Source organism: Xiphophorus couchianus, chromosome 18, assembly GCF_001444195.1.
Source record: "Xiphophorus couchianus chromosome 18, X_couchianus-1.0, whole genome shotgun sequence".
Lineage (NCBI taxonomy): Eukaryota > Metazoa > Chordata > Actinopteri > Cyprinodontiformes > Poeciliidae > Xiphophorus > Xiphophorus couchianus.
Genome location: NC_040245.1, coordinates 1,649,931 through 1,675,951, shown reverse-complemented (window position 1 = coordinate 1,675,951; position 26,021 = coordinate 1,649,931). Strand labels below are relative to the sequence as shown.

The 26,021-nt window shown below is 42.5% G+C and overlaps 1 protein-coding gene across 2 annotated transcripts; it reads right to left on the bottom strand.

Moving 5' to 3' along the window:
• Window positions 1–417: 417 nt before the first annotated feature.
• masp1 (MBL associated serine protease 1) lies at window positions 418–25,917 on the bottom strand. Of its 2 annotated transcripts, XM_028045250.1 has the most exons (14): window positions 25,819–25,917; window positions 25,151–25,211; window positions 24,027–24,243; window positions 21,997–22,174; window positions 21,096–21,227; window positions 20,444–20,640; window positions 19,103–19,250; window positions 18,911–19,029; window positions 16,166–16,244; window positions 5,174–5,302; window positions 4,947–5,021; window positions 3,567–3,814; window positions 3,308–3,496; window positions 418–2,069 (listed from the first exon to the last, which is right to left on the bottom strand). In XM_028045250.1, exons 2-14 carry the CDS (start codon window positions 25,153–25,155, stop codon window positions 1,659–1,661), a joined length of 2,127 nt encoding a protein of 708 aa, XP_027901051.1. In that variant the 5' UTR covers window positions 25,156–25,211; window positions 25,819–25,917; the 3' UTR covers window positions 418–1,658. The 2 variants fall into 2 exon arrangements, with proteins under 2 accessions (XP_027901051.1, XP_027901052.1); XM_028045251.1 differs by lacking the exons at window positions 24,027–24,243; window positions 25,151–25,211; window positions 25,819–25,917 and adding an exon at window positions 22,289–22,389.
• Between the last annotated feature and the right edge of the window lie 104 nt (window positions 25,918–26,021).

The following is a 26,021-nucleotide window of genomic DNA, read 5'->3' as shown; positions in this document are numbered from 1 at the left end:
AGCAAAGTATGAAACATTGAAAACTTGCTCCACAAAAGGAAAGTCCTCCAGACCATCGGGGAGAGTCTGGACTAGGTATGTAAATATGCTGCTGTTTTGTAATATTATAAAAGTCTGCATATTTGAAAAGATACGAAATGTGACATCATTCCTTTAATCCTCCAAATTTCTCCTCTCCTGGACATTACATCTTTACAGAAGGTCTGGTCCCATATAATTTGTTAGTCGACTCCCCCTAGTGGCCTGGAGGACTTCGGTTTTGCGGAGAAAATTTGCAGTTACATGTTGTTTGTTGTTGCTATTACTTGTATTTTCTGTTTTCTTCCATCTCTTGTGGTTGCAACATTTTTTGTTTGCATTTTTTTAATTGTAAAATCGAAATTGTCAAGTCAAAAGAACTTTTTTTAAAGGTTTTATTGGCTCTACTGGCCTTTATTTGGTAGTGAATTGACAGAAAACAGGGTAATGAGAGAAGGGGGAAGACATGTGGCAAAGGTCGCCCGGCCGGGAATCAAACCTGTGACGGCCGCGTTGAGGACTAAGGCCTGAGCTGGGTTTGGACCCCAAGTCAAAAGAACTTTTTCATAAAAACTTGTGATGTTTGGATTTCTTTTAACTTGATAATGTAATAGTTTAATTAAAGAAATTAAGAAGTCAGACGTTTTTGTAGGAAAGAGATGTGTGAGATGTTGTAGAGCCAAAACTTAAGAAGAGTTTTGAAAATTTGCCCTATTAAGATAAATATTTGTCAGATATTTTCTGAAAAAACCCAGTAAAACATTTGTCAGTTGTGATCAATAAAAGCAATCCTCCTGCCATTCTTTGCATTTGAGATATATGGCAAATAATTGGAAATAAATATAAATATATAGAAAAATGCCTTAACTACTAAAATACATGATGTTTATTGTAACTAGTAAAGTATATGTAAACTTAAATATGATCTAAAATATCACAGAGTTAAATATACTTTCCCTTGGAATCAGATTAATGTTTCTGATGGAATAAGTTTTCCATTAAAGTGATGTTTACATTCTACTTCACCTGTTACTAACCAACAGCACACAGTAAGTAACATAGTAGGATTAAAATAAGACAAAACTAACGTGCAAGTAATTTTTTAGCCAGATATAAGAGCTTGTGTGAGTCAGTGAGAATTAGTTCCCCAAGGAGATTATATAGTTTATAATGTGGGGAAAATGTCTTGTTATAACTGAAATAATCTGCCACAGGAACTAACAGTTTTTATCAATATTTAAGAATTACTGACTAAAACCAAGCTCCTATTTCTTGCAGAAAAGTTTTTTGTAAGTTTATTTTGTCTTATTTCAAGTGAACTAAAATATTTGAACAAGAAACTACAGTAAAAATATTTGGTAAGGTTTTGTTATTTTGCATAACGCTTATAAATTTTAAAATAATAGTCTGGAGTTTCTGAAAGAAGTGGAGAAAGTTCTAGATACTAATCTGAATTAAACATGCAGGCTGATTGATCGGATTATGCAGATTATGCAGCTCACATGGTGAAAACACAGAGTCATCAGTTTACAGTGTGAACTTTCAGCAATCCATGAAAATTCCTGATAAATCCAATGATTGATCAGATTCTGCATGTTGCAGAGCAGCAGGTCTCTGCAGGCAGGCGCAGCGTCTCTTCCTCACCACCAGGGGGCAGCCTGAACACGGCTCTGAATCCAGTCCAGGTATTTCTCCACCCGGGTGTAGACGCCGTACACCCTCTGACTGCCGCAGTCCTCGGGCCCGGCCCAGGACACCAGGCCGAACACGGCCCACCGCCGCCCCGCCTGCATCACGAACGCCCCCCCGCTGTCCCCCAGGCAGGTGTCTCGCCCACCCTGGAAGAAACCCGCACAAAACATGTTGTCTGTGATGTTGTAGCGGACAGAGCGGGAAGCGTAGCTGGCCTGACATTCGTCCTGAGGGACCACTGGCAGCTTCACGTACTGCAAGAGGTCAGAGGTCAGCGGGGACGGGGTGGAGGAGGCGTTGGAGATCCCCCAACCAGCAACTAGACCCAGAGAGTTGGGGAGGAGGGAAGACGGACGGTCCTGATGGAGACAGAAGACAAAGAAGAGATCACATCATCAACCTGGAAGGTGGAAAACACCATCTGTGTTTTTAGGGTTTCATCCCCTCCAACCTGTTTGGTCCGATTTAATCCAGTCCGTCTAAAAGTCCAGTTCATTTGAAGAGGTGAGAATGTGTGAATGTTATAGAACTGTTTACATGTTTAGGTTTTTATTATTTTAGTCAGACTGCTTTTTATTGATCTAATGTGTTAAATGTGTTGATTAGACCAGAGGTTGAAACCGAATGTTCCTGTTTTTATCTGAAGGTTCTTGTCTTTTATCTTTTATCTATGCTCACATATCCAATCTATCTATCCAATTTCAGTCCAGTTAGCGCCTGCTGCAGCAGCATTAGCAACACTGAAGGGCTCATTTGATGATGCCCAGCTACGGTGGCTCGTAAGTCTAAAAAGACGTTTGTTTCCATGTTGGTTCGGATCAAGGCCGGTCTGCAGGTTTGCAAGCAGCTCAGAAAGCGGGTCTGGATCCAACTGAACAGTTCTGCAGGAGTATTTTCACATCTGGAGAAAAGATCTGGACCAATAGGGGAAACCAACTCTGGTCCTCTTAAAGCAGACCAAATGTATCTGGTGTGAATGCTAATCAAACCAAAAACGTGAACTTTGTTCTGCCTACAAGCCTCCATCTGGGTTTGGATGAAGTGGACTCTGGATCGGTTCGAATGCATATGTGAACAGCAAGCAGACTAAAGGCCGCTCAAAAAGCAGGAAGTAAGCTACAGCACAGGGCATTCTGGGTAAATTCAACCCAAACAAACGTGCTAGCCTAGCACTAGCATGAGAAATGACTCGTGGTCTTTAACCAAAGACTAAAGAGGATTAAAGAGAAATCCTCCAACCACTAAAATCTGACGCCTCCATTTTGTCTCCATTTGGTGAAGAAGGAAGTTGCTCTCAGTGTCTTCAGAGGTTTTTTGTGTCATTTCCTACAGTGGTTCTTGGTGCAGCGCCCCCACAGGCCAGGAGGGGAACAGGTTGCTCAAAGGGTTTGGTTGGTTTGACTCAACTTTGGTCCCAAATCAAATTGAGTCTGCCAGAGTATCAGGAGGGAAAACAGCCTTAGTGTCTCTTTGTGTCCCTCTGTGTTTCATTCATCACCCTTAATGTTTAACAGTGTCCCCCTCCTGTCTCTCAGTAACCCCATGTCCGTCTTTCCAACTGTCCGTAACAACCTGAAACCTGGAGCCTCCTGCTCACCTGTCGGTGAGCCGGTGGCAGACAGACGGGACGGACCAGCCAGTTAAACTCCGCCGCCTCGCTCAGCCTCAGCAGGGCGATGTCGTTGTTGTAGTTGTCGGGCTGAAAGTTTGGATGGAGGACGATCTGATCGACAGAGCGGCCGGCGGACGTCTGTTTGTCTCTGAGGCTGTGGAGGCCGAGGAACACCTGAGGGACAGAAAGTCCTGACTGAGACACGAAGACAGCATGAACCTCACATTCAGGGACAAACATCCACCTTCACGTGATGCGGGACGACCGGGACGACGGTGGCGTCTCTCCTCTGGGACCGCAGGACGTGGGCGGCGGTCAGGATCCAGGACTTAGACAGCAGGGCCCCGGAGCCAAACCAGCGGTCCTCAGGGACCCGGGACAGGTCCTCCACACTGAGCAGAACCTGCCAGGGGAAGAAACCGGGCTCAGCGCTCCGACCGCCCACAATCCGCTTCACCTGGTGGGGGAGAGGCCGAGAAGGCAGGCCGCAGGCTGGAGGACAGAGAGGAGACAGTGAGGAGACAGAGAGGAGACAGTGAGGAGACGGAGAGGAGACAGTGAGGAGACAGTGAGGAGACGGAGAGGAGACAGTGAGGAGACGGAGAGGAGACAGTGAGGAGACGGAGAGGAGACAGTGAGGAGACGGAGAGGAGACAGTGAGGAGACAGTGAGGAGACGGAGAGGAGACAGTGAGGAGACGGAGAGGAGACAGTGAGGAGACGGAGAGGAGACAGTGAGGAGACGGAGAGGAGACAGTGAGGAGACGGAGAGGAGACAGTGAGGAGACGGAGAGGAGACAGTGAGGAGACGGAGAGGAGACAGTGAGGAGACAGTGAGGAGACGGAGAGGAGACAGTGAGGAGACAGTGAGGAGACGGAGAGGAGACAGTGAGGAGACGGAGAGGAGACAGTGAGGAGACGGAGAGGAGACAGTGAGGAGACGGAGAGGAGACAGTGAGGAGACAGGTGACTGCACAGGCAAAAAACTCAGAAGATAAATTTATAAACACATAGACAGGAAAACAGACAAACAGGTGCTGAGGAACAGACTATGGAGCAAAATTAGAGCCATAAAGTTTGTTCAAAAGAAAAAAAATGCAAATGAAAAAAAGTTTTGAAAATGAAAAAAAAAAGATTTAAATCTGAAAAAATGTTCCAAACAACCTTTCAGATTCAAGGTTTTTTATTTAGTTTCAGATTTTATTTCTTTTGAACAAACTTTATGGCCTCAATTTAGCTCCATAGAAGGCAGGTAAACAAGCAGATGGACAGGTAAGCAAACAGGAAGAATAAATGTCCAAATGGGTAAACATAAAAAATAACGGGCATAAAAACAGACAGAAAGGTCAAGAAACAACAGAAAAGAAAATGAACTAGTGAACATTCAGGTAAACATGTATGTTAGACAGCAGAGACAGAAAAACACAGACGGGTCAAACAGTCAAATTCAATAAATCAGAATATTAATGTTCATGTATTTCAGCTCACATCTAAAACACATGATGTACATTATGATTTATTTCTGTTAATTATTAACAGCTGATGAAAACATGAAAAAATAAACGTGGGTCTGATATGTTTAGTATGTGTCGGTTATTATTTTCAGGTTAATGCAGGAGTCGTACCTGGCAGACAGACAGGAAGTTCTGTTCCTCCGTCAGCATCCACCCACTCTCCTGCTGGGCCGCACCTGAACGAAGCTGAGCACAGAAACCCACCGACGCTCCGTGATCTTTGGTTTACATGATCAATAGATCAGATCTTTGGTTTGATTAGATATAAAATAACAATAATAATCATTAGACTAAATATTAAGATCTTAATTTATCCGATGACATCATCACCATCTTACTGTTGCTCAGCTGGACGCCGTCCTCCTCGCAGACGTAACGAACCGTCGCTCCAAACAGCGTGCTGTTGTCATGGCGACCGAACATCACAACAGCTCCATCAACCTTCTTAGGAATCCCACAATCCACCACTGCAACAGACGTGAGTCAGCGACCAATCAGGATCAGGTTACAGGAGTGTAACCCAGGTGTTAAAGGGACAGTCCAGGTTTTTAAGGTGGGGGTACTGCAGGGTGTTTATCAGCAGTCAGTATCTTACCTGCAGTTTAAGAAAACGTCGAACTGCTGATGGTTCCTGAGGATGTCAACCAATGTTTTTATGGGTTTTATGTCATCCGCTTCATTTCATTTGGTAGCTTCCACATCCCGCAAACTCTTCAAATATTTTCCGTTAACGTCTCCGTCATCTTTTTTAGTTTTAGTTAATTTAACAGTTTTTTGGGTTTTTTACATAAATAGTCCAGCAGAGATATATAGGCATCCTTATGGCAAAATTTAATCAGTGGACTGATTTATGACCCTAATCAATAATTGCTTTTAATTTCCGGTGACCCAATGTGCCCCAAAAAAAAAAAACATTCCCTTGACATCTGTTAGTCGCATCTTTGTGACACTTTGTTTTGGTAAACTCCTTCTGACCTCTGAGTTTTAAGAGTAATACAATTAAAGTATGAAAAAACAATAAGTGTTAGATAATCAAGAATAATATATATAGTATATTCTATACATAGAGAAGTTTAAATAGATCTGGATGTTGTAATTACCTCTGGATTTAAAGAATGTCTTCCTGATGCACAGCGTGAAGGGGGACAAGGCTGATCCCACAGGATGATTCTCATGACCTCTGGGGAAGGTCAAGGGCAGTGGTGGTCAGTGTACCTGCGCGTGTGTGTGTGTGTGTGTGTGTGTACGTCCCTGTGTAAGAGTAAACACATACCTCTGAAGAAAACCTACAGTTTAACTGTTTTACTGCATTATTTATGGCAGCACGATTAGTCAGTGCCGACTATCAGTTTGTGATTTCCTTCATCCGTTCCGTCACTTAAATTTGAAACTCATAGATTTTTTTCTGTAACACTTGCTAGTGTGATACATGTCAGTAAAGGTTCCTCATCTGTAAATGTATTTCTGAAGAGTGTGGCAGGGACTAAACAGGCCTGGGTGAGGATACTCATATGAATCTTTCAGTTTTCCCTAAAGTTGAACGTTTTTTACAGTGCACAACCAGGCTGCAAGAGTTGCTCCAACTTGGGAAATTGTTGGTTTTTTACCTTTGAAATTATCCACTACTTTTGTCTCTGACTTTGTTTTCCCTCCATCCATTATTTTACACACTTGAGTTTGTTCACTAACAAAATATAATACACCTGCAGTTGTTGAATTTTCCATCATTAAACTTATAAAGGATCAATGTAAACCATCAGTCTGTATTAAAATAGTTAACACAATTCATATTATTTATTTAGATTTGATGTTTTGATGTTTGCCCTTGGATTTCTATCGATTTATTGAACGATGGTTTGTGTAAATATTTATTAAACTGAATGGCCTTTTAGGTTTCATATAGTTTTTTTCTTTTTGTGTTTGTTGCACAAATCCAAATATATGCTGGCTACCAATCAACAATTCAATCAGTGAATTTGGGTTTTTTCTTAAATACTCCGTCTCACCGAGATTTACTTACATCTTCTGACATCTAACCCAACTTATAATAACTTATATCAACATTGACTCAGTTTGCTATTGGTACACTTTACCTAAAAATAAAAATTAAACATACTCACTACACAACTATGCTCCAAGATTTACTCACAACATGATTAATTGTTTTGTTACCTTTAAAATGATCTGCAGTTTTTGTTCCTTGGTCCTAATGATGCTGTTCACTAATGTTCACTAACAGACAGTAAACCTCTTGTAATTGATCAGCTTATAAATGATCAACGTGAAGCATCAATATGAGTTAAAGAAGATCATATCAGTCAGATTAAGTAAAATATCATCAAACTCAAAGCAATCAAAATTATATTTCTCTGAAAGGTCATTTCTCCTTTTCAGGGAGTTTAGACTGTATGAAAGGAATCATTGAAATATACTATGAAATATTTAATCTGCAGAATCCCCATAATAAAACCTCAATTGTGAATTCAATGATTATTTTGCATCTAGACACAAAAGAATCAACCGTTAATTATTAATCATAATGAATAACAAGATCAGATCAAACCAGAAACTTGACGACCTGAAGGAATTTCTCACGTTGGATAACGAACCGTCTGATTTTCTTTAGCCACTAAATTTAACTTTACCAAAGTTTTGCCGTAAAGCAAACAGGTTCTGAGTTTGAAGCGGATCAGACGCCTTCAGCCGTCTGCTGAACCTGGACTCCGGCCTTCCTCACTGTAAAATAAAACCTTAGACTTAAAAACAAAAAGTTAAAGATCACTTAATTATCATCGACTTGCTGTTTGTACTCATCTTAAACAAGAGGAAGGAACGTTTGGATTAAAAAATGCTTTATAAGTTAATCTATTGAAGTTGAGTCCATGAAACAACTAAATAAAAAGTGAACTATTGGAAAGTAGTGAAGATTTTAGGTGGTAAAAATTTAACATCTTAACAAACCCAGACACTTTCTGCTCAAGCAAACCAAAAGGTTTTGAACAGAACAACCATGTCAAATAATGAGACCATGAATTTTTAATCTAGGTAGCAAATATATTTGCTACATAAAAATAAAAGAAGTTTTGTGGAGAATAATATTTTGGATGAGTTTAAGAATATTGTTTGCAAAAATCACAAGGTGTAACTACACTTGTCTTTTATATGTTGCAGTAATTGGTTTGCATAAATTAAAGTAAATACGACCCATTTTCCTGCTCCACATACTTAGCTAGTAATTTGCTTCCCAGTTTGAACTTCTGGGCAATGTCTTGATTCAGTCAAATCTTCTCTCCTGTATCTCCTGAACTCTGATATTCTCCTACATCCTCTCTAAATGTTTTGCTTGCTGGTCTTCATCATGCTCTGAATGCAGTATCTGGTTTCTCTTACTTTAACCTGCCCAACTTGCACCTGATTCCCTCCCAGTGAGGCTTCACAAAGCAAACTGGTTGTCAAACTGTTGATCTGTGGCTGTTTCAGAAGATGAGGAGACATGGTGACTGAGGTTTAGACTCCAGTAGCTCATGCAGCTTTTTACTCAATGGCAGTCCTAAAAGTACATACCTTTAAAATATGAATAAATACGTACAATTCCATAATTATTTGATCCTGCGGTTATAGAAGTTTGGTGATAAAGCAATTCAGGGATTGTGGTTTCTTAATGTAAGTGTTTCTGCTACTGGACAAGCAACAGGGTTAAAAGAGGATTTAGAAAGAAAAGTACAAAGATGATAGTTGTATTTACTGAGAGTAAAGCTGTGACCAGTTATCAGGACAGAATGAGACCTGTAAACCTGACGGGTCCATATGACCAAAGAGGGAACCGGTCATCTGCTCCAACAATTTATTAACCTTTAGGAAATATTTTTGGACACAAGGAGCAGAAACATCACAACATCGGATTTATTTTTCATCCTTATATTAGTGATTTAAAACTATTTTTAATTTTTGATACCATGCTGTAAACTGCAAAGTTGTGCATGAATTTAAAAACCAATTTTTTTCAAACTATTTAAAACTATTCATTGTTCAGTGTTACCTCAGTTTAAATTCTACAGGCATAACCGAAATCATGAAACTATTTCCTAAGTCTTAAGTGAAAATATGATGCCACTTCTTTTTGCAAACATGTTTGTTGATTTTTTTCCAGCTAACTCCTCCTTTCTAACATCCGCAAACCAAAGTAAACTACCGGCTCAGACACCAACCTCGCTGCCGTTCTGATGCTCTTCCATCCCGGCGAGCTGTCCCCGCTTCAAGCCGCCTTTCGACTCCGTTAACTGGAAGAAAACTGGGAGACGAACCGGTTTACTGGGAGAAACAGCCGAGTCTGGTCCAGACTTCCGGACAGCTGAGAGGAGGCGCTGCTGCCACCTGCTGGTGACTCCGAGGAACAACAACAACAACTTTTCAAATAAATGTTATTTTTCTATCAGCAGTAAAAATGGAATAAAACATGAAGTTTCATTCCATTAAAAAATACTTTCCATAAATAATTATCTCTAAATTAGCTGTTTGTTATTTATTTACCCAACATGTTTCTGTAATTTCTTTCTTTTTTTCACTTTGTGCTTTAATAATTTCTACATGTACAGAAAATCATAAAGATGCAGAAACACAATCTGATTGTATAATAAAATGAAAAAGGAAGAAAAGAAAAGTGTAATATTGCATATTTTAACATTACAATAAAATTAATCTAAAAAACTAATAGTGAAAATATTTTTAAATCCAACCAAATTAACTGTAATATATCAATTATTTGAAATCCTGGGGAATAAGATATGTAAAATAAAATGAAATTGAATTTAACAAAAATATTAAATCTTGAATAAATTAAAGCCTATAAATAATGTAAGAAAAAATCCAATAAACCAAAAGTAAACTAAGCTACATTGTATTTTTTAAAAATTTATTTAATTCAAATATTTTGTGAAATAAAATAATCTGTATAATTGAATACTTTAATTACTCGACTCTAATCTGTGAACAGATTTGTGATATTTTCTTATTTTCCATCAACTATTTTACTGAAAACTGTTTAAAGTCTGGTTGTGTTTAAAATACATTTTTTTAGTTTTCATCTCTTCCTCCATGTCTTTAACATCCAGGTTTTATTTTCAATAAACCAATAAAGCAGGAAAGTGTTGATGTTCAGGAAAAACAAACATTCAGCTTCATATCAAAACCTTTTACTGTCAATAAAACATCTGATATAGAAAAATAGACGTTTTTCAAAAGAGTGAGCTGACTGATGATGTCATCAGCCTCTGTGACTGATGATGTCACAGAGGCTGATGACATCATCAGTCACAGAGGCTCTATTTGACTGGCAGACAGAACTTCTCCTTCACTCTGCATCTCAAATCGGTTGGATCAGGTCGGCATCGTGAAGAATCGCTTCGTACGATTAGGACAACTTCGAAAGAGAAACAAATTCTCAGGAATTTCTAGTATTTCTAACGATCCGTTCAGAAATACTACATCACATTCTTCCACGTTGGTTTCGGACTTGGATATATAATTACTACTGCAGTGAAGAAGTTCAGCAGCTGGTACGCTGCTGATGCTGATTTAGAGGAGAACAGCAGTAAAATGGAAACACCAGAAGACTGCTTGGCTTTCACTGTTCCTGCTGACTCTTCTGTTGAAGAGCATAATATGAGTAAGAGCAGCGAACCGATCCCTTCCACCTTTGGGAATAGAAATGGATGTTCTGGATTTGAAGAACATCCTGAAGATGAAGTTTGTGCTAAAGAAATTAGCACAACGAAGAACGAACATGGCACTGCGGAAGAAAACTCCACAGAGAGCAGTGACAGCACCAGCGCTGAAGCTGAAGACACAGTCAGGAAGCCGAGTCCCCATGCACTGAACCAGGAACATCCAACAAACAGTGATCTTGCTCCAGTCATTCACGTTTGCCAGAATTTCAGATACAGATTGGCAAATGTCACGATGCACAGCATTATGAACCTGAAAGTCATCAAAAAGTACCTGGCTCAGGATGGCCAGCAGGCCTGTGGAGAGTCATCAGGACATCCATCAGGTGCCTCCAGGGACAATCCAGAGCAAGAAGATCTCCCAACCAGCCGAAAGTCATGCAGTGTTCGGCAGTTTGACATCACAAAGTGCATGAAGTTTGTGAGGAGAGAGAGTGAACTTTTAGAGTTGAACAGACCAAGTCAGAGGGTTGGGATATTATTTTTAGTGAATGTTGCTTTGACTGTTTTAAAAGTTTATAGTGTCAAAACAACCTGCAAAATACTGCAGCTTATGACTTGTTTCGACTGTGAGATGACTGGACCGGTCTTGACAGAGTTAGGTGACCTGATTAAGCTGAAAAACGCAAGACCAAATGACACCACGGCATCTCTGTTTGAACGCCATCTTCAGGAAGCGAGTTCTCTGAAGAAATGCTGCAGCTCTTGTACAATAGAGAACATCTGCATCCTCGACACAACAGATGTGATCAGCATGTTCCTGCATCGACAGCTCAGTGACGGCGGACTGCTTGTGACTCCCAGTGCAACCATTGAAGTCTCTTTAGTAATGGGAAGCCAATTGTTCTGTCTATCCTCGGTCATCTGCTGTGAAATCCAAAATTCCCAGACGTACAATTTTTATACATATGTGATATGTGGACAAGAAGTGTATAAAATTGAAGATGAATTGGTAACCAAAGCAGATGAGGGCTGCGTAGAAGACATGAAGAGAAGAGGATTCATCTACTTCTACGAGAAGTACGCAGGAGGAGAGGACAAATTTAGCTTTCAGGAAAGCAATTACAACTGTGGAATCGTACCAACTGTGGTGAACTATAGAAACGAAAGCGAATATTATCTGCTGTCTGAAGACACAACAGACGATGAAATGAGCAAATATGATCAGGAAATTTACGGCGAATTTAGCATTGGAAGTATCAATTTGGAAAAGTCAGAGTCAGTCGACAAGGACCAAGAACGTCATCACCAAAAAGTAGAAGATTTTCTTGATTGTCTTACTGATCTGTACATGATTCATTTCTTATTACGGCTGATTTGTTTTCTTTTGTTTCCTTTATTTACTTTTACTGCACACTTTGCCTTTTCTTTCAGTCATTATGATTGGGCGGTCTCTGCTTGGGTCGTCATTTACTTTATTTCACTGTTCATACCAGTATCACCAGAAGAAATCCCAATCCTGACAGTACTCCCCCCTCAAGGGCGGACACCAGACGCCCGAACATGTCCAAAAAGATCAACACAACAAAGTGTGGAGGCACAGGACGGGTTCACCTCGGGGGAGGTCCGGCGGGCGACGACGGCGCAGAGGCGACAAAGGAGCTCTGGGGCCACTGGGAGGCGACGGGGGAGGCACTAGGGGGGCGGAGACTCGGGAGAGCACTGGAACCACTGGGGGGAGGAGACTCGGAGGGAGCACTAGGAGACTACAACTGTAGGCTATTTGGTCTACACTTCAGGTGTATTTAATAATTATCTAAGGTTCCAGACTGATTTAAAGTTAATTATAAAAGTTGCTGGATGAAGTTTATTAAACCTTCCAGACAAGAGAGGAAGGAAATTCCTCCTCAAAGTAAAAATCTGTAAAAAAAAAAAAAAAAAAATCAATATTTGATTGTAGCTGCATGATATAAATGCTTAATAAATTAGAAAATCAGAGGGAAGTTAATATACACTGCCTGGCCAAAAAAAAAGTCGCCACCAAAAAATGGTCACACTCTCTAATATTCTGTTGGACTGCCTTTAGCTGTGATTACAGCCTGCATTCGCTGTGGCATTGTTTCAATAAGCTTCTGCAGGGTCACAAGATTTATTTCCATCCAGTGTTGCGTTAATCTTTCACCAAGATCTTGTATTGATGATGGGAGAGTCTGACCACTGCGCAAAGCCTTCTCCAGCACATCCCAAAGATTCTCAATGGGGTTAAGGTCTGGACTCTGTGGTGGCCAATCCATGTGTGAAAAAGATGTCTCATGCTCCCTGAACCACTCTTTCACAATGTGAGCCCCATGAATCCTGGCATTGTCATCTTGGAATATGCCCGTTCCATTTGGGAAGACAAAATCCATTGATGGAAGAACCTGGTCATTCAGTATATTCAGGTAGACAGCTGACCTCATTCTTTGGGCACACAATGTTGCTGAACCTTGACCTGACCAACTGCAGCAACCCCAGATCATAGCACTGCCCCCACAGGCTTGTACAGTAGGCACTGGGCATGATGGGTGCATCACTTCACCTGCCTCTCTTCTTACCCTGATGCGCCCATCACTCTGGAACAGGGTAAATCTGGACTCATCAGACCACATGACCCTCTTCCATTCCTCCAGAGTCCAATCTTTATGCTCCCTAGCAAACTGAAGCCTTTTTTTCTGGTTAGCCTTATTGATTAGAGGTTTTCTTACGGCTACACAGCTGTTCAATCCCAACCCCTTGAGTTCCCTTTGCATTGTGCGTGTGGAAATGCTTTTGCGTTCACAATTAAACACATTCCTGAGTTCTGCTGTTGTTTTTCTTCGATTTGATTTGACCAAATGTTTAAGTAATCGCCGATCACCATCATTCAGGATTTTTTTCCGACCACATTTCTTCCTGGAAGACGATGGTTCCCCACCATCCTTCCAGTTTTTAATGATGCGTTGGACAGTTCTTAACCCAATTCTAGTAGTTTCTGCAATCTCCTTAGATGTTTTCTCTGCTTGATGCATGCCAATGGTTTGACCCTTCTTAAACAGACTAACGTCTTTTCCACGACCACAGGATGTGTCTTTTGCCATGGTTGTTTACGATATGAGGAGTTACTCATTGCATCAGCTGGGGTTAAATAACTTGTTGCCAGCTGAAAGATAATCGCCTATGCAGTACTTATCCAATAGGAGGCTTGTACCTATTTGCTTAGTTAAATCCAGGTGGTGACTTTTTTTTGGCCAGGCAGTGTATTATTACATTACGTGGGGTAAAAATATGACTTGACACACATCCTACTTTTTCAGGCAAACCTGGTTTCCATGGCAACCAGTAGACATCATGCACACGCTAGCTGGTTGCTATGGAGACCGGGTTTGCCTTAAAAAGTAGGATCTGTGTCAAGTCATATTTTTATAAATGGACGGAAGGGATAGGGTTGGGGTTCGGGGTAAGGTTAGGGTTGGGTTGGGTTTTGGGGTAAGGTTAGGGTTGGGTTGGGATAGGGTTCGGGGTTCGGGATTGGGTTGGGGTTCGGGGTAAGGTTAGGGTTAGAGTTAGGGCTCCTGAAGGATCCCATGCCCTCACACCGTGCACGGACACTCTCTGCTGGTGGTCACGCCCAAGGCCTACCTCTTGTTCAGACTTGTAGGGATCTGTGTGTCCAACCTAGGGATCCAAATCCTCTCAGCCGTTCTCCTCTGTGCTGAGGACCAGGTTGGGTTACATTTCAGTACCAAGGCCAAAAGTGCTTCCCAGCCATGGTTGATAAAATGCTTCACAAGTTGTACATGTTTTTCTTTTTGATGTTTGATGTTATATCTGTGTTGGGTGAAACCGGTGAGAAGGCTGTTGCCTGTCTCGCCCACATAATAAATTTGACAAATTTTGCAGGTGATCAGATAAATACAGTTTTTAGACTTGGGGTTTCCAGAAATGGTCTCATTTGTAAATTGTGCTGTCAAATTTGCTTTGTACCCAGTGCAGCTGTTTAAAGAATCCACCTTGACCTTTGACCCATGGTTTGTCCATGGGCCTTACTATGTTATTATAAGTTGGGTTAGATGTCAGAAGATGTAAGTAAATCTCGGTGAGACGGAGTATTTAAGAAAAAACCCAAATTCACTGATTGAATTGTTGATTGGTAGCCAGCATATATTTGGATTTGTGCAACAAACACAAAAAGAAAAAAACTATATGAAACCTAAAAGGCCATTCAGTTTAATAAATATTTACACAAACCATCGTTCAATAAATCGATAGAAATCCAAGGGCAAACATCAAAACATCAAATCTAAATAAATAATATGAATTGTGTTAACTATTTTAATACAGACTGATGGTTCACATTGATCCTTTATAAGTTTAATGATGGAAAATTCAACAACTGCAGGTGTATTATATTTTGTTAGTGAACAAACTCAAGTGTGTAAAATAATGGATGGAGGGAAAACAAAGTCAGAGACAAAAGTAGTGGATAATTTTAAAGGTAAAAAACCAACAATTTCCCAAGTTGGAGCAACTCTTGCAGCCTGGTTGTGCACTGTAAAAAACGTTCAACTTTAGGGAAAACTGAAAGATTCATATGAGTATCCTCACCCAGGCCTGTTTAGTCCCTGCCACACTCTTCAGAAATACATTTACAGATGAGGAACCTTTACTGACATGTATCACACTAGCAAGTGTTACAGAAAAAAATCTATGAGTTTCAAATTTAAGTGACGGAACGGATGAAGGAAATCACAAACTGATAGTCGGCACTGACTAATCGTGCTGCCATAAATAATGCAGTAAAACAGTTAAACTGTAGGTTTTCTTCAGAGGTATGTGTTTACTCTTACACAGGGACGTACACACACACACACACACACACACACACGCGCGGCTTGGTGAGCAAAACCTTAGATAATTACAAGATTCTAAACTCCTCTAGGAAAGGTGACAAACTTTATATTAATATTGATACTAATGATCACTTATTGTTTAGCCACTGTAAAAACTTTATTGCAAAATTGAGGAAGTTATTTCGTCATTTCTTTTTTTTTTTTTCTCCGAAGAGTTTTTTTTTTTTGCGGCGCTAGTGGTACGTATTTTTTTCTACAGTAGGCAGACAGGAAGGAGGGTGAGGAGAGGGGGGAAGACATGCGGCAAAGGTCGTCGGGACCGGGAGTCGAACCCGCGACGTCCGCGTCGAGGACTAAGGCCTCCAAACGTGGGGCGTGCTAACCCGCTGCGCCACCACAGCACGCCCCTATTTCATCATTTCTATCAATATTTTCTAGACCAACTCTTAATAAGGTGCATAAAAAAACGTTGATGAAAATGGATTTTGGCAAATTGGCCGAAACATGAGGTCCAAACAAAATCTCCTTTTTCCTAACAACAGCACCCCCTGCTGGTGTAACAAATTACTATGTACTGCAGTTAAGAGGATTAAACCCCTCGAACCTGAAGTTTGGTGCATTAAATGTTGGAAACAGTGCAGCTTCACACTAATTAAATAATCTGTAATGAATAAATCTGAGTGTGTAAAACAAGAGGGCAGATTCAGAAACTGGAGATCTGCTGAGTGAAACTCCAGAATCTCCATTTTGGACAGGAAACAAGTCCATCAGCAGCTCTGAGCTCAGATCCGAGTCTTACTGTCACAGCGAGGAGGACGGCCGCTCCACGAGCCGTCAGCCTGGCATTCCAGCTGGAGACGATCCGACGTCCCACCGTCCTGCAGACACATCACAGCATGGAGGAGTGAAGTCTTTCCTATAACCGCTGGGGCCACAACATGACCAAAAATATGATTTCGCTATTAAAAATCCTTCTTTAATGCCCAAATGCAGTGGAGGGCAGTACTAACAAAAAGGTTAACCCTAAACTGCAACCAAAGCAGCTACCACCCCAGGCCAACAGCCACTGACTTTCCTCCCCACTGACGTAGGAGCGGCTCTGAGCAGGATTAAATCCCACAAGGCTGCGGGTCCTGATGGCATACCTGGACGTGTCCTCAGAACCTGCTCTGGGGAGCTGGCAGGAGTGCTGACGGACATCTTCAACCTGTCCCTGGCCCGCGCTGTGGTACCGACCTGCTTCAAGTCTACCTCCATCGTCCCAATCCCCAAGAATCCCAACCCAACCAGACTCAATGACTACCGCCCGGTAGCCCTTACCCCCATCATTACCAAGTGCTTGGAGCGGCTGGTCCTAGCACACCTCAGATCCTGTCTCCCCCCCACACTAGACCCCCACCAATTTGCATACAGGCAGAACAGGAGCACAGAGGATGCAGTCTCTATAGCGCTGCACTCTGTCCTTTCTCACCTGGACAGTAAGAACACTTACGCCAGACTGCTGTTCTTAGATTTTAGTTCAGCATTCAACACTGTCATCCCATCACAACTCATTACTAAACTCACAGACCTCGGCATCAGTCCACTCATGTGTAACTGGTTGCTCGACTTCCTGACCAGTCGACCTCAACATGTCCGGCTGGACAACCACTTCTCATCCACCATCATCATAAACACCGGAGTGCCACAAGGCTGTGTGATGAGTCCCTTCCTCTACTCCCTCTTCGCCTACGACTGCAGACCTGTCCACGGCTCTAACGCCATCATCAAGTTTGCAGACGACACCACGGTGATCGGCCTCATCAGAGATAATGACGAGGCCTCTTACAGGGAGGAGGTAGACCGTCTGGCTGAGTGGTGCGACAAAAACAACCTGCAGCTGAACACCGAGAAGACCAAGGAGCTTATCGTGGACTTCAGGAGGAACGCTGACCTACATCCACCCATCCACATTAAGGGGACAGTGGTGGAGCGTGTGGACACCTTTAAGTTCCTGGGAGTCCACATCTCCGAGGACCTGACTTGGACGATCAGCTGCTCCAAACTCATTAAGAAGGCGCATCAGCGCCTCTTCTTCATGAGGACCCTGAGGAAGAACCACCTGTCCTCAGAGATCCTCACGAACTTCTACCGCTGCACCATTGAGAGCATCCTCACCAACTGTATTACAGCTTGGTACGGGAACTGCTCTGTCTCCGACCGGCAGGCGCTGCAGAGGGTGGTGAAAACTGCCCAGTATATCGCCGGGGCACCGCTCCCTGCCATCAAGGACATCTACAGGAAGCGGTGTTTGAAAAGGGCCGGGAAAATCACAAAGGACTCCACTCACCCAGCACACACACTCTTTTCCCTCCTGCCCTCTGGGAGGCGCTACAGAAGCCTACGGACCAGAACCACCAGGCACCGGAACAGCTTCTTTCCCACAGCTGTCGGGCTTTTGAACGCCTCCTGACATAAAACATAAACTATAAGGACTGTACTCCCCTATCCGCTCATACAACAATAACACATGGACTATCCTCACACACACACACACACACACATCACGGACTGTTTTTTTCACACACACATACAACCTGTACATTTTATCTGCCATTATTTATCTTGTATTATATTATATACATATATAATTCATTCCTTAACATTCTTGTATATTCTGTATAATCTGTATAATCTGTGCATACAGCTCCCATATTTATATTTATACACAATATCTAGATCTCTTGCTATAACCCCTTATAGTCCATACATACATAGTCTTGTACATCTGTAAATAAATATTCTGCACTTCTGGATAGATGCAAACTACATCTCGGTGCTTGTACTTGTGACAGTGCAATGACAATAAAGTTGAATTCTATTCTATTCTAATTCTATTCTATTCTAAAGCACAGATCATAAACATTAGTTTTGCTAAAGCTAAAAGCTACACCAACATGGTATTTAGCAAAAGTTAAAGCACTAAATTTCGCCATATTGACACACACCTCAAAGTAAGAGCCTCAACATAAATGTCTAACTATTGCTAACAGTCAAGAACCAAAACTTCAACACAAATGTTGAACTTTATTCAACTTAAAATTAACAAAACAACTGAGCAAATTAGCACTTAGCATTTAGCTCGAAAAAATATTTTAGGGCAACTTGAGTGTGCTAAATGTTTTTAAAGTTAGCAAAAAAGTTAAAGTGCTAAACAAAACATTTGCTCAGCTATTAGCACATTAGCGGGTTAGCAGAAGTGTTCCCACCATTGGCCAGATGTATTCTGATTTTATGAGAAATTTTTGGTTTCCATTAATCTAAAGTCATAAAAAATTCTCCATGTGAGCAAAATTCAAGAGTTTCAGTTTTTTATTTTGACTAACTAAAGTAAATAAAGTTTAATCAAATTTAATCTGATGGATCAAATAAAACCTGCAGGAAGTCAAGAGCCAATCAGACTCTCTCCTGTGTTTCCTGTGTAGACCAATAAGAATGTCTCTGTCTGTTCCCAGTTCAGCCACTGGTTCCAGTTTCAGTTCCCAGCAGCAGAGTGAAGCCTCACCTGGACCAGGAGGAACCCCGGCTGACAGCTGAACACCACATGGTCCTTGAAGGAGTATTCTGATTGGATCGGAACCATCACCGCGTTGGGCAGAGCCTCAGGTACTGGACACTGACTTCCTGTAATTTCAAAATAAAAGCCTAATTTCTCTCTCCACATCAGCCTGTGGCACCGCCCCCTGCGTGGTCTCACCGGTGGCGGTGTAGCTCAGACTCCAGCCGAGGTTTTCTCCAGAGTCGTCGCTGTGGAACCGGATGGAGACGATGTTGCTGTCGGTCCGGATGATTCCTGGAGACCGATCGCCACAGAACGGGCCAAACTCTCTGCTTCCTGCTTGGATCTGACACACACATGCTCCATCATCACCTCAGAGTCTGAACCAGGTTCTTACAGCCTTGTGGGGACATATTTCTGTCTACAATGAGGGGCTATTGGGACCAGAGCTGCTTGTGGGGACATTTCCTTGGTCCCCATGAGGGGAAATGCTGTTTTTAGGTTAGGGGTTAGTTTCAGGGCTGAGGTGTGCATTGAGTTTTGGCTAGTGTTAGGGTCAGGTATGTGATGGTTAGAGTAAAGGTTAGGATGTAGAACATGAGTGGAAGTCAATGGAAAGTCCCCACAAAGATAGCCACGCAGCCGTGTGTGTGTGTGTGTGTGTGTGTGTGTGTGTGGTTGGAGAGGAGTGTGAGGCAGGATAATAATAGTTTTGGGTTTTTCATTATACTTTAGTTTCATTTTATGCTGACTTTTTGTCTAATTCATTTTTTTTATTTTTTATTTTTTTTACCCCTCCAGGGGGTCTTTTGTGGCTCTAGTGTCCCTTATATGACAGCAGGCTGACAGGAAACAGGGAAGGAGAGGGGGGAAGACATGCGGCAAATGTCGTCGGGTCTGGGAGTCGAACCCACGACCGCAGCGTCGAGGACTCAAGGCCTCCAAATACGGGTTGCGCCACCGCGGCACGCCCAATCTAATTCAGTTTTAATTAGTTTTTAGAGTGTGTTTGCTAGTTTTTATTAATTATTACTTTAATGTTTAGTTTCTATTAGCATTTTATACTTGTATCTTTTTTAATTATGCAACTAAAAATGAACCAAAGTATTGTGATTATGAATACATCAAATGGTTAATGACTACTCCACAGAAAAAAACATTTTCAAAAACCGTATCCAATTATTGTGGGATAACCAGCTGACTGGAGTTTTCTCCCAACTTTTGCCGTTACCATTTTGCGGATTAGCACAGTGTAGCTGCCAGGAGGAGCCTGGAGTACCGTAACTTACCAACAGCTGACATAAAACATCTATTTCACATCAGCAAGAAAAGCGAATTAATAGGTTAATGAACACAGAAACGGAGGGCATTGTATCTATAATTTCAGTATGTTTTAGTTTTATAAATGCAGTTCCAATTAGTTTGAGTTTTTCCTAATTAATGACCGTTTTTATTTATTTCAGTTAATGAAATTGTTTTCTCAGTTTCAGTTTTTGTTCGTTTTGGTTAGCTATGATAACCTGGATGTGTTTGTCCCACCTTCAGGTGGTCGTAGGGGCAGCTGATGTCCGGATGGCTCTCCACGTCAAAACGGGGGTCAAAGTTCATCTGGACCCTGAACCCAGCCTCCAGCTCGATGCGGTACCAGCAGTCAGAGCTCTTCGGATACGGACCCGGAAAGTTAACACTGCTCAGAATGCCAGAGCGTTCCCTGAACACGGCGCCGCTGCAGTCCACTGGACACACACACACACACACACACACACAGATTCACTGAGCTTCCTCCTCCACAAAACGTCTTCATCATGTAAACATTTCCACCAATCAGCAGCTGTTATCAGCCACACTGAGGTCTAACAGCTCCGGGCCCCTGAGGCCCCTGAGGCCCCTGAGGCCCCTGATGCTTTGGTGTCAGTGAAATCAAGTGAATGTCTACTGGTTACAATGGTTTAACTGGTTGAAAACCAGCTGACTTGTAACCTTTCGCTGAGTTATGACTGATCAGTTAGTTTAACTCTGATCCATGTTGCTCACTGCACTGCAAAAACACTAAATCTTACCAAGTCACTTTGACTAGTTTCTAGTTCCAGTTCCACTGGCGGATTATTCAACTTGTAATACTGTGAAAATGTCTTGTTACAAAGTAAAGGCAGGTTCCACGTGGGCCTCCAGGGGGCGCCGACACACTCACCTCTGCAGGTGTGGTTGTCTGTGTGCAGCTGGTAACCATAGCGACAGGAGCAGTAGTATCCCCCAATGAAATTATGGCAGAAATGATCGCAGAGCGGTTCCTCATCACCGCGTTCGCTGCACTCGTCTATATCTGCAGAAGAAGAAGAAGAAGGGTCAGAGTTCAGGCTCTGATGTTTTCAAGCAGCAGGAAGAGGTCGGCCCGTCCAAGTGCTGCCATCTCACTACTCAGAAAATATCTCAGTTTCAATATCAGAACTTTATGATTTTAATCATGGAAAAATATGTTATTTCTTGACTTTTGGACATCAGACAGTTTTGAGTTTTTTGCTTGTGAAGATGTGACATAATGTAGAAATCTGTGAGGTATTTGGTGAAAATGTTCTCCTCTGTGGCCAAATAATTTTATTTTTATCTAGAATGACCATGAGACTGGGAAAATCAGAAAACCAGTGGCAGGCACTGAAATATTAGCGGTGCTAACCCCAAAACACTAATTATATATCAACTACACTGATGCTAAAGCGCTGAATTTAGCTTAAGCTAACGCTAAAGCACTAATCATAAACATAGTCTTTAGCGGAAGCTAATGCTAAAGTGCTTAATTCAACCTTGTGTCACAAGGAGAACATGAGAATCCTCTCAAAACAATCCATTTGTATCCAATTTGTTTAAACACCTTCGGTTCTTTGTTAATGTAAGTTTTGCATCTAAATGTTGTGGCTCAATAGTATATAGATCATAAAAATCACCATATAAAAATGGTCTGAACATGTCAGGGTTCATCACTGATTTCAGACGCTGCTGAACGTTTTCATGTTAATCCGACATGCTAACTGTCGGGTTCTTTTCCTGTATCAGAACTTGAGGAAGCAGCAGCTCGGCTGTTTGGGTTTCCTCACCCACTGCGCTATAATGAGCCACGAATCCGGAGAATCGCTCCTCGTTGGAGAAGTCAGACACAAACTGGACGGTGAGGGAGTTTCTGGGGGAGGTGATGACCCGCTGGGCCGGTACCGCCTCGGTGTCCGTCTCCTCCCTCCCACAGAAGAAAGCCAGCGCCTCTCCGTCCGCCTCCACCTGCACAGCAGCACAGCAGGCCAGAGAAACTGCGTCAGAATGAAGAACCAGAGATCTGGATCAGAACCACAAAGTTCTGACTTCAAGTAATCTAAAGTCAGAACAAAGTCTAACATGAGCAGCAGGCTCCAGGTTCATCAGACCAACTTCTATCAAGCCCCAAATGGGTCAAACTGGAACCATTAACCTCCCAGAGATCTGGGTCCATCAGGGCTCAGTCCAAACTGGGGAGAGAAAACAGACCAGCAGCTCTGTTTACATTCAGCTGCTGTTTATCTGACTCAGAGACTGGGAGGGTCAACGGACCACGGGGCGCCGATACACACCGACACACACTCTGATAAACCTAACATGTGCACCAACACACACCTCAGATTCAGAGCAGCAACAGTAAACCCGTCTCACACCAGTACAAACCAAGATAATCCAGTGTAAATCAGTACAAACCAGAATAAATTAATACAAACTTGTATAAAACCTGGGTGATAAGCAAGAAAAAACCAGTACAAAACCAGTGAAAACCAGTATAAATCAGTATAAACCAGTTTAAAACCATTATAAAAAGACACAAACCAGCAAAAAAAAACAATGTAATTCAAGTACAAACCAGTATAAAACCAGCTAGGTCCACCCAGGCTTTTTATTGCCATCTGATTTGTTGCCATGGAGATTAAAGTATTCCTCAAATATGCATAAAAGAGTCAAAGCGACCCTCCATGTTTGTTTTTGATGATAATATTATAACAAAACGTAAAACTCAAAAAAGTTGATTTACATAATAACACATCCACAGACAGCGGCGGCCATCTTTACTCCCATAAACAGCGCACTGCTGGGCGGCGGCCATCTTTACTCCCATAAACAGCGCACTGCTGGGCGGCGGCCATCTTTACTCCCATAAACAGAGCGCTGCTGGGCGGCGGCCATCTTTACTCCCATTAACAGAGCGCTGCTGGGCGGCGGCGGCCATCTTTACTCCCATTAACAGAGCGCTGCTGGGCGGCAGCCATCTTTACTCCCATTAACAGAGCGCTGCTGGGCGGCAGCCATCTTTACTCCCATAAACAGCGCGCTGCTGGGCGGCGGCCATCTTTACTCCCATAAACAGAGAGCTGCTGGGCGGTGGCCATCTTTACTCCCATAAACAGCGCGCTGCTGGGCGGCGGCCATCTTTACTCCCATAAACAGAGCGCTGCTGGGCGGCGGCCATCTTTACTCCCATAAACAGCGCGCTGCTGGGCGGCGGCCATCTTTACTCCCATAAACAGAGCGCTGCTGGGCGGCGGCCATCTTTACTCCCATAAACAGCGCGCTGCTGGGCGGCGGCCATCTTTACTCCCATAAACAGAGCGCTGCTGGGCGGCGGCCATCTTTACTCCCATAAACAGAGCGCTGCTGGGCGGCGGCCATCTTTACTCCCATTAACAGAGCGCTGCTGGGCGGCGGCCATCTTTACTCCCATTAACAGAGCGCTGCTGGGCGGCGGCCATCTTTACTCCCATTAACAGAGCGCTGCTGGGCGGCGGCCATCTTTACTCCCATTAACAGAGCGCTGCTGGGCGGCGGCCATCTTTACTCCCATTAACAGAGCGCTGCTGGGCGGCGGCCATCTTTACTCCCATTAACAGAGCGCTGCTGGGTGGCGGCCATCTTTACTCCCATTAACAGAGCGCTGCTGGGCGGCGGCTATGTTCTTCTTCTTCATGCGGGTCGGTTTGGAGTCAGAAACCGTTCACACAGAAGTCTGACTGCAGCTACATTTAAAGATATTTAACTTGGTTCCTATTCAGACTCTGAAAGGCAGCCGGATCCAGAAAGTTCCCTGATCCAGTTCCGGGTCTTCCTAGCTTACCTTGACGAAGTCGTACTCGCACAGGTAGGACGGCTCCAGGTCAAAGTGGCTGAAGAACAACGTGATCCGGAATCCGTCCGGAACGCTGAGGGTCCAGTTCCGCTTGGTGTCTGTGGGATACGGGTCGGGGAAGTTTGGAGACTCCAGGCTGCCGTACATCTCCAACTGGAGCTCAGCGCCGCATCCGAACCGGACCAGCAGGGAGAGGAGGAAGACCCTGAGGCACAGAGACAACCGGATCAGAACCAACCAGACCAGATGGGACTGGAACAGAGGGATGGATATTTATCATATGATGTTGTTACCATTTATTGTTTATTATGAAAAAAATAGATTTATCAATATCTTGATAAAAAATTTATTAATTTTTTTTTAAATGACATTATCAGAAATTTTATTTTTACGATTTTCTCCAGTTTGTTCCACAAAAGCATCAATAAACATCAGTAAATCTGAAAATATGATTAAATGTAGTTACCATGTGTCGCTTTGTGATATAAGCTATCATGTTATTTCAGATATGTAGGGTATAACTGGTATAACAAATAAATGATTTACTAATTATATAGTAAATTAGTAAATCTTTGTTATTTACATCCCACTTTTTTAAGTAAGTGGCGTCCTGTCGAAGCTGATTCCAAAATCATAATGTTTATCTAGAGCAGTATTTGTTTTTCTGTCATGTGTTCGCAGCCATAGTTACCTAAAAAAATTGGAATAAATAGTTTTCATCATAATTTTTAGCATTATAACAACAATCCCACAAAATATTGTGATAAAATTCTAAGTCCATATCCCCGGCTCGTACAGGAATGTCTGGATCACAATTGGATCTGATCTATTCGCAGTTAAAAGAATCATTCGTGGGTCGGGCACCAAAAGCAGCGCCAGCTGCAGCCCGGGGCCCAAATGGTTCTGAATCAGGCCCTGCTGGTGTTTTAACCCAGAGACATGATCTGACAACCCGGTTCTGTGAGTCTCCAGATCAATTAATCTGTTCTCTGTTAAACCAGAACCTTTCACCCAGACTCCATCTGAAAGTCCAAGTTTGTTTCCTGATCAATAACTGATCATTTGATCAGAAACTGCTGCAGCTGCAGATCACCGATCAATAGGAAACTCACCTCATGATGAAGGACTAAAGTTCTGCTGCTCCGGCTCCGTCTGTCTGGACCGAATCCGGACCTGCTGGAGAGGTGTGGCTCTGAAATGGTCACGTGATAAATGCCAGAAAGATTCAATAAATGACGTAACAGCTCCCCCTGCTGGCCGAGCAGAGACGTAACAGCTCAGGGGTTCTGGTTCTGATCACCTGCAGTACAGAACCAGAACCGTATAAAGTTTTGGTTTCAAACTGACAACCTTTGACCCCACATAGGGTCAAAGGTCGACTGTCATAATTGCAGAAGAGAGCCGTTAGTCGTCATGGAAACAGAGATCACACAAACAGAATATTTATAGTCAGTCTTAGTGAAACTTTATGAATTGATAGAGTGCAATATTTTAAAACTTATGCAGAAAGAGCATAAAAAACTTTTACCAAACAATATTCAACATTTGTAGAGAGAGAGAGAAATCAAAACAACTTAAAAAACTTACATAAAAACTGGGACGATGCATTTTGAGTAAATGTGTCAGTTTATGGGACAATATTGACAGATAAATTTTGAGATAAAATAATGTAAATCTCTTCAAACCGCAAACAGCTGAAATACAGAAAATACCAAAAACAAACGTTTTGGCGCCCTCTCTCGCTCGGCGCCCATATGTATGGCAGGTCGTTAATACTCACTTTTTGCCACTGATTACAGTTCCCCTCATCATCATCATCATCATCATCATCATCATCATCATCATCTGAACAGGTTCACTAATCGGAACCAGGCTCCTCAGCTGAAGGCTCCACAGAACCAGCGGTCCTAAGTTCGGTTCTGACGAGGTTGAAGTGAGCGGAAGTCCGTATAAGGTCAGGAGAGACAGTGAGCCATCTGTCAG